At 32.0% G+C, this 8,450-nt stretch overlaps 1 protein-coding gene across 1 annotated transcript; it reads right to left on the reverse strand.

The window, feature by feature from the left end:
* Positions 1–203: 203 nt before the first annotated feature.
* Positions 204–7,590, reverse strand: LOC111617330 (transcriptional repressor scratch 2-like). The gene is made up of 2 exons (XM_023358664.1): positions 7,369–7,590; positions 204–2,046 (listed from the first exon to the last, which is right to left on the reverse strand). The coding sequence occupies exons 1-2, from the start codon at positions 7,499–7,501 to the stop codon at positions 1,337–1,339; spliced, it is 843 nt and encodes a 280-aa protein (XP_023214432.1). The 5' UTR covers positions 7,502–7,590; the 3' UTR covers positions 204–1,336.
* Between the last annotated feature and the right edge of the window lie 860 nt (positions 7,591–8,450).

Raw genomic sequence — 8,450 nt, forward strand, 5'->3', positions numbered from 1 at the left:
CATGACGAGATAACGCGAAAATCTGTGTGATTCAATTGTTTCTTCCTCAAAGAAAAAAATGCGCACAAATGGCCGAGCGAGTCTTAAATTTAGCTTGAAATAAAAATAACTTCCATTATATTTATATATACATACGTTAAATTTGTTTCATTTTTATATAATTTTAATTATAAGCGAACGAAAATGACATACGACTCCTCCACTCTACGAGAAAAATCAGGAGATTTTTTCCAATAATTATCGAGTTTATATATTTATTTACCATTAATTTCTGTTTATAAACAAAACTAGACACGTTCTCGCGTTTATTATTTACTGAAATAACCATTAACTTGCTTAGAATATCATTATATATATATATAGAAATCTCGCTCGACCCTTTGACCTGACAATTCTACTCCCAGGTTAGCCTAGTTTACATTTTCCTTATATTTTATATCTAAGGCCTAAGTTTGATATATTTACAGCTGACCTAAATTTTTAAATTAATTTTCTTGGTATCGTATAGGAAATTCTCTCTACTTATTTTTAAAGATTAGAGAAAAATCTTTAAACTTCATTAATATAATAGTCTAAATCCAGTTCAAGTTTTTTTTTTTTTAATTTTATATTTTCTCTTGGAAAATGTGAAAAATATATTATATTCAGAAATATGCTCTAAGGATGGCTTCGTATTTTTCTACCTTCAGAGAGTGCTTTTTTTTGGCAAAAAACTGCATGAAAGATCGCGAAGGAAAAAGGGTATATAATTCTCGTTGTTTAAGAAAAATTGCCAAAATTTTTTGTTTTTAAATCCCTATATTTTGACTTTCCCGTAATGCCTAGGATTTCATCCACTGAGGTATGCCACATCCGCATAGATAAAGACACGAGGCCGAGGTCGGTTAGAGTCCTTCTCTATAAGCCAAATATGGAGATTTATTAACACAGAATAGCTTATATTCACTACGTGAGACTATATTATTGCACTATCAGCCCAGCGACTAAACTATGCATCGTGTGTATTCTAAACTATATATATATATAAGTTCCTCACCTCTCTTCGTCTTCGGTAACATCCCTCGTCTGATGTAAACTTATAAAGGTGATAATGAATATAAATCAATTACATTTAATGGTCTGTTATCGTTTCTTTGTGCATAGATTTAATAAAATAAAAATATTTTAGAGATTTATGGATTACATATATATATATATTATATTGCTCGAAATTCAACGAATAGCTGAAACTACACGCTAAGTAAAGGACCACTCCGATCGGAAGTTGGTGTAAAAATTATTGCTTTGGATACACTATTGCTTGGTCGAATTGATTACGTATATATATATATGAAATTTATTGCCTATCGATAATATTTGGAGTCTCTTTAAAACAGGAGGACTCGTAATGTTTGTTCAAGTACGACTTGAGTGCGAAAGTTTTGTCACATCGTTGGCATCTGTAATGCTTAAAGGCCGAGTGCGTCTGCATGTGGGCCCTCAAATTAGACCTATCTGCGAATGCTTTACCACAGTGTGCACAGCCGTAAGGTTTCTCGCCCGTGTGCGATCTCATGTGGCCCTGAAGCAACCAGGGCCTGGAGAATGCCTTACCACACACGCTACACTTGTGATTGAGGTTGTGGGTCAGCACGTGCATGGACAGGGCGGGCATACTGACGTACACTTTACCGCAGGTCGAACATTTCTTGGCCAGTTGAGAATCGGGGCTGCGATGCGTCTGCTTGTGACGTGACAAGTTGGATGAGGTGGCGTACTGTTTACCGCATTCGGTACAAGTGTACCGAGGCCGGGGACGTTCTGGGAGTCCAATCGAATTCCTCCTTCTCGATCTCCCGTCACTGACGAAAAAGGCATCGTAAGTATAACTGACCGTAACACCGTGACTGTAAACGTGAAGTCCTCTGTCTGGTATGGATGCTGGCTCTGGTCTGGGATCAGTCAAGAGGTTGGACCACGGTGTCGTCGGTGTGGTATTTTGATAAAGATTATCTTGAATTCTGCTCGGGGTTTCTTGCCGTATGACTGTAGCCTCGCTAATCGTACCTACAAATGAATAGCGTGTGTAAGTTTTCTACATTTCTTAAATAAACTATTTCATATAACTCCATAAGTGGACGTCCAGATAAAAAAATAATAATAATAATAATTACTCATTTTAAATTCCGATGTGTTATTATCAATGGGAAATTAGGACAACAAAAAGATAAGAATTAAAAATTAATAGGGATAAGTTATCGATCATACATTTATAGACTAATTTATTAAGCCGAGCACACCACATCCACTATGCTAAGTAGATTGGATTTTAATAAATTAAGATTTAACTTTATAAATGGCACATTCGATAACCGAATAAACATACGAGTAACTCGCGATTAATTACTTATATTCCGAACAAACAAAATATTCCAAAAGTCAAATATTTTTAAAATAATTTTTATAAATTTTTTTCTACATAAAAATCTATAGAAACCTTTACTAAAATTAAATACTTATAAGATGCTTTACCGGTAGGACAATTTTAGAATTGCTCCTGTAAATGTTGCTTTTCCGTGAATTAAAATGATATGCAGTGAAGCCGTCTTTCCCTCCACAATAAATTTGCAATGGTTTAATATATTTTTCTCTATATTAAATTTCCGGATATTAAAATAAATACGTATAAAATATTTAGTCAAAAAGTTAATTTTGATTCCTTAGAAGGTAATTTAATTGTATTTAGAGAAATATTTTATTATAATTGTGGCCTTAGATATCGACTGCTTCTTCTAATAAAGTTTCTTAGCAGTTGAAATTTTATTCGTTTAAAAAATACTTTTCTGATATTTCTTGACATTTATATAAAAACTGTTGAAAAGTTTATTCAAATTTCAATTAATATTATTAGAATTTATTCAATTGCGAATTAAAATAAAAATTAAATGTTGTAATAAAATTATCAGAGAAGAGGGAATAACTATTGTCAACAGATAAGGGGAAAGATATAGAGAATTTTGAGAACTTTAGAGAATATTTTGAATTGAAAACTTGTAATACATAGAACTAAAAACTGCATATGATAGATACTTGAATAAAGGGGAAAATATAAACATGAAAAATAAAAAAAAGCAGCTAAAATAACTTATCCTATTCGACTATTGCATCAAATTTGTAGAATTTTCTTAATATTATCACCTTATTAAATAACTAAAAATAGTTTATTTTCACAATTCAGAAAAGATTCTATTAATTGAGATTGAAGAGTTGTTATCTAATTGTAACAAGGTGGTTCGGGATAAATGCCAGTTAGACAAAGAGAAGAGAATACTGGAAACGTGGCATCATCATTGTTCTTTTAATTATTAAGCATATAATAAATAAATACACTAATTCCCTTTTGTAATTGGCTACATCGGAGGATCCTCTTTGTTATTTGTTTGAGAGTTGAGAAATGCATCTCTTTGTAATTCTACCTTACGTACGGAAAATAATTATCGAGTTGTATTGACAATTAAAACTAGGCAGTCTGAGATTAACTCGAATTCAAATTGGACGTGGAGAACGCGTGTATTATTTTTTTTGCACGTATCAATACAGTAAACGAGATGAATAACTTCAGGAATAAGCCATAAAATCAATGTATCTATGATAACAGATAGATATTAATCGTCGTCTAGAAGCAGCATCATGTTTAGAATTAGCAAGGGAATGACAACTATCTTATCGAACTGGATGAAGACAATCCTAAAATTGTTGGATTATAGGATCATCTATACATTATCGAGAGGATTGCGCCGTCAATTGTAGTAGTCCTTTATGAACTGGTCATTTATAGCCCCGTTCAATTATTATATAAGGATAAAATTTCAATATCTGCAGTTCCTTAACATAATTTCCTCTTCCGCCTCGACTAATTATCAGTCTGGAAGCGCTATCAATATACCTTCTAGTTAAAGTAGTTTGTCTTATTTTTCTAATATTATTATCGATTAAGCATGATTTATTTTTATAAAATTCAATAGAGAATGCTTTTTTTATATAGTTATCTATTCAGTTATACTTCTCAACAACGATCCTCCTTATCAACTTGAAGATCTGATAAAGTAATGATGGTGAGATGTTAAAGTTGAAATAATATCAAAAAATGAGGATTTGATAGATTAAAAAGAGGTTTTCTAAGGTTTGATGTCCACAAATTCTCGGTTTTTAAATGAATTTCTTTACTTATCCTACATCATTTATATTTTTTGAAGAAAGTTACGTCGTAAGATAGGAAAGAATGGTGGAAGAATTAGCCGAAATTCCGGTTCTAAATACGAACAAATGACCAATTAAATATTATCGAATCGCTTCATCTTAGCAATAATGGAAATTTTTAAATTAAAAATCCCCTACCAATCGACTTTATTAAGTCATTCATTGAAGAGAATTTCTCATCATCCGACTAATAAATACAATCATGAAAAAGTGGATCTCATAGAGTTCTTTCTTTACACAAAAAAAAAAGAAAGAAATCCGTTGTAATTTGAGAGGTTCGCATTCCTCCATTCCCATCCGCGATCACGTGATGGGTTCAACTGCATCTCTATCTTCTACCGATCGTATCCGAGCAACTATTATCAGCTGATTACCACACATCGGTACAAGAGGCTTTAGTACATTTTCATTTTTAAATGGGAGAAAATTACTCTAAAGTCTAATTTAAAGTTGAGGAAGTAACTACTTATGAGTGAATGGATGCCCATCTCTCTCCAGCGAATGTTAGGATTATTTTCAAACATTAATTTCTTTCTATTTAAACGGTGTCTGGATGACGAAAGTAGGCGACTTTAATTGAAATTGGCCAAAGATTTAAAGATATACGAAACGAAGCATGGCCGATAAGGCTTTCGTGCGGTGTCATCGAATTCCGGACACAAATTTCTAGCTATTAAGATGAAAGGAATTAATTTAGGATTTTTCCTGCTCCATTAAAAATTACATTTATAAATAAAAGTGAATAATTCCATAAACTGCTCTAATGGACGGTTAATGAACGGGAATGTTAGAGCAAGAAGCATCTCTGTCTCCCTCGACTTGTCAAAAAATGTCCTCATTTCGAATCTTGATGAAGAAGTACGTCGACACACAGTATAAAAATTTATGCATAAATGTGAAAAATAAACATTACAAGATAATAAATATATAATGATGATGCTTGGAAGAAATCGAACGAATAGAAAGAGGGATAGAAGATAAGGATTCAGAACAGTAAAATTCGCAAAGGAGAGCTGTAGAGTGCTTTAAACGAGAAACTAAGTTCTTTAGCCAGAGTAAGATTAAGTGTTTATACTGTGCACACAACACATCCTATCTATTGACTTTTCTTCTCCTTCTAACTGCTGAAATCGTTTATAAGGAATCCGATCAGACGAAGTGAAGTCGACTAAATTCCAACATTTATTGAGCCTATTTCCTCTTTTAGAACTTGTTGACAATCAACCCTGCGCGAATTCCAAACGTTTCTGACAGATACAATACCTTCATCCATTGGAAATTTACCAGATTTAAAAGAAAAAAACGATATAAATTGTCTCTCTAAGACGTCTAACCTGTTGTTTCAACTTCAATCATCAGCTGCAGACAGAAAATGGCAGGATTTGAAAGAAGGAAATGCTTTCGAAAAATGAAATTTATATTATTTCTGATCATTTATACGACTACGTAACACATAAATTTTAATTTGTACGTAATCAAATGCCCTCCAGTAAAGAGAAGAAGAATATTAAGATGCTGGAAGAATATGCTGTCGTAGGGATATAAAAAACAATGGAAATCAAATATAAAAATAAAATTTCAGTATAAAACGTTACACGGAAGCCAAATATATGTAAAATAAAATATCTTTTAATAATATTTTTATTAGGAAATACAATTTTGAAAAGAACAATCCAGATTCTAACAACGAATAGACAAGACAAATAGCGTAATTAGATAGGAAGTTGCGAATAAATTGGAAATAAATAAATAAAAAATATATTCCAAATAAAAGAAAATTTGTAATGGAGAAGATTGGATAAATATGAGATGATTATTATTATATGGGAGAAAATTGAAGATTAAGACTAGGAGTAAAATTGAGTTAGATCAAACAGAACGAAGACAAAAGGATGGAGTTAAGAGGGATGCGACGTCGGATGCGAAGGTTTGATAATACAATAATCAAGAATAATAAAAATAAAAATGAGAAACACGTGTAGGTAATTTTATTTAAACAAAGTAATATATTCGATCAACAATTTGTATATTTATATAGTCGAAAGCGGAATAACATTCGTTAAGAGTAAAAATCCTTTACCCAAATGACAAAATTTTGTTTATTTATATGATAATATTACAATAATAAGAATGAAAATCATCAGTTTTAATTTAAATTTATCATTTTAAATAATCGAGATTATCATTTCTAGTAATTTAAAAAGTTTAAAGAAGCTTAAGTGAAGGTAAATTAGGAGCTTTCTGCCATTCATCGAAATTCATGAAATGTTGCGTTTAGAGAAAAGTTCGGGACTAATGTTAATTCGTTTCTTCATAGATAAAATTTCACGTCTTTCAAGGGGATATGCAGGCTTTTTCTATCGTCAATTCACTTTAAATGTTATTCTAATAGCCGATTGTCATGTAAATGAAACTTATTTAATGAATTTTGTTAAGTGCCATTTACATAACACAAGAAATGCAATTTGAGAGCGCTGAATTAAAGAAAACACACCAATACTTTCCTCATCGACTCGATAAAATCTGAAAAGCAAACATCCCTATGTTGAGAAATTTTCAGTTATCCACGAGTTTTCTGCATCATCTCTTACCATAAATAAACAATACTCACCACTGATCTTAAATTCCACCTTTTGTACTTATTATAACTATAAAAAAAGGTGTGTAAACTTTAAAATATCGTCCTTAAAACACGGTTTATAATTATATGAATGGGTAGAATTTATAGATTACTTTAATTCTCCTTTTTTTCCTACTAAATTTTCAATTTATAAGGTGTTTAAATAGTTTGGAACGAGGAAGATTTAACTGTTAAGAGTCAGAAAGTCAGCCTAACTTTGTTCATTATAAGAATTTCTGTGTTTTTTTTAATGTTCTAAGACGTGACAAGTGGGTAAAAATGGTCATGCAGACGGGATAACTCAGTAGAAAATGAAAGGATAATCAGAAAGTGATGACTTAACCGGAATATAATTTTTGAAACAAAAAAAAAAAGTGGAAATCGAGATTTCAGAGAGTAACAATAATAAAAAAAATTATATAATAATTACCTTTAAAAAAATGAAATTTAAAAAGTTAAATTTTAAAAAATAATAATAAAATATTAAAAAATGTGTATAAGGTACTCACCAGTTCCTCTGTTATTGAGAGGAGGGCTGGGTGCAGGCGTCGCCTCTGTGGGACTGGAAGGCTGTCGATATTGCCATCGGTTGGTGTGATCAACCGGATATTTAACCTTTTTGACCAGGAACGATCGGGGCATGGTGTCAGAGTTGAAAGGTCAACGACCTGGCCTCGTAGGACGGTATGGATGTGACATAACGGCGTCCGTCTGGCAACTTCCGCGATGTAGGACTGCCAACAGTCAGTGCTAGTCTTCCCTTTTATACTCTCGTCCAGATTAGTGGCGCACTCTCCATCGCTTCCATACTCTGGTTTCGCGTTTCGATTTCTTTGCCTCGTGCCCTTCCACTCTCCCTCTCCTCTTCCCTAAACAATAATTATCTATGATAATTAAGTGCCTTTCCCCTAACCGTTTTCTAAAGCACCAACCCTAAACTTGACATTATTCCTTTAAATAATTCCCAAAAACCCTATCTTCTTCCATAATTTTCCATAATTCGAGTGCATCTCATAGATTTGGACGACATCCGGTTATCAGATGTTATCTTTTTCTATGCCTCCAGCATCCACGGTAAGACGTATTTTAAAGATTTTTTTTTTTTAGTAAAAATGATTTTAAACACGCGATTTAAGTAATTAATAAGGTATAATTAAATGATATATATAAGTTAAATACTTTACTGTTTTAAACTGGTGCTTGTAAAATTCGATAGAGCGTTATTTAATATTTAGGTTAACGCGCGGATAATTGGCTTATCGAGTGTGTAATCATAAAATGTAATTTAAAATTTCGAAAATGTGGAGCTTAAAGGCTCGGACGAGACTCGTTTAATTTTAAATAATTCCATTACAAAATATATTCTGCACAAAATATTATTAATACGCGGATTCGGAGGAGAGAATATCAAGAAACTGGATCAAATTCGATTTTGGTTTAAAAAATTGATGTAAACACAAGAAGATAAACATGTAAAAATAATTGAAAAGAGAAGATAAGTTTCAAAAATCTTTAAAACATCAAAAATTTGTCAAGCGAACCAATCGGACTCTTCTACATCTTTCCATTGGACTGCATCCAACTTTACAAT

Source organism: Centruroides sculpturatus, unplaced genomic scaffold (genome assembly GCF_000671375.1).
Source record: "Centruroides sculpturatus isolate CEXI.00-Female unplaced genomic scaffold, Cexi_2.0 scaffold103, whole genome shotgun sequence".
NCBI lineage: Eukaryota > Metazoa > Arthropoda > Arachnida > Scorpiones > Buthidae > Centruroides > Centruroides sculpturatus.

What these genes read in the sequence shown, in the direction of transcription:
- LOC111617330 (XM_023358664.1), bottom strand. Translation starts at nt 7,501, where the DNA reads ATGCCCCGATCGTTCCTGGTCAAAAAGGTTAAATATCCGGTTGATCAC. An exon ending in TCTCAATAACAGAGGAACTG is followed by an intron (nt 2,047 to 7,368) that starts GTGAGTACCTTA and finishes ATTCATTTGTAG; the next exon opens with GTACGATTAGCGAGGCTACA.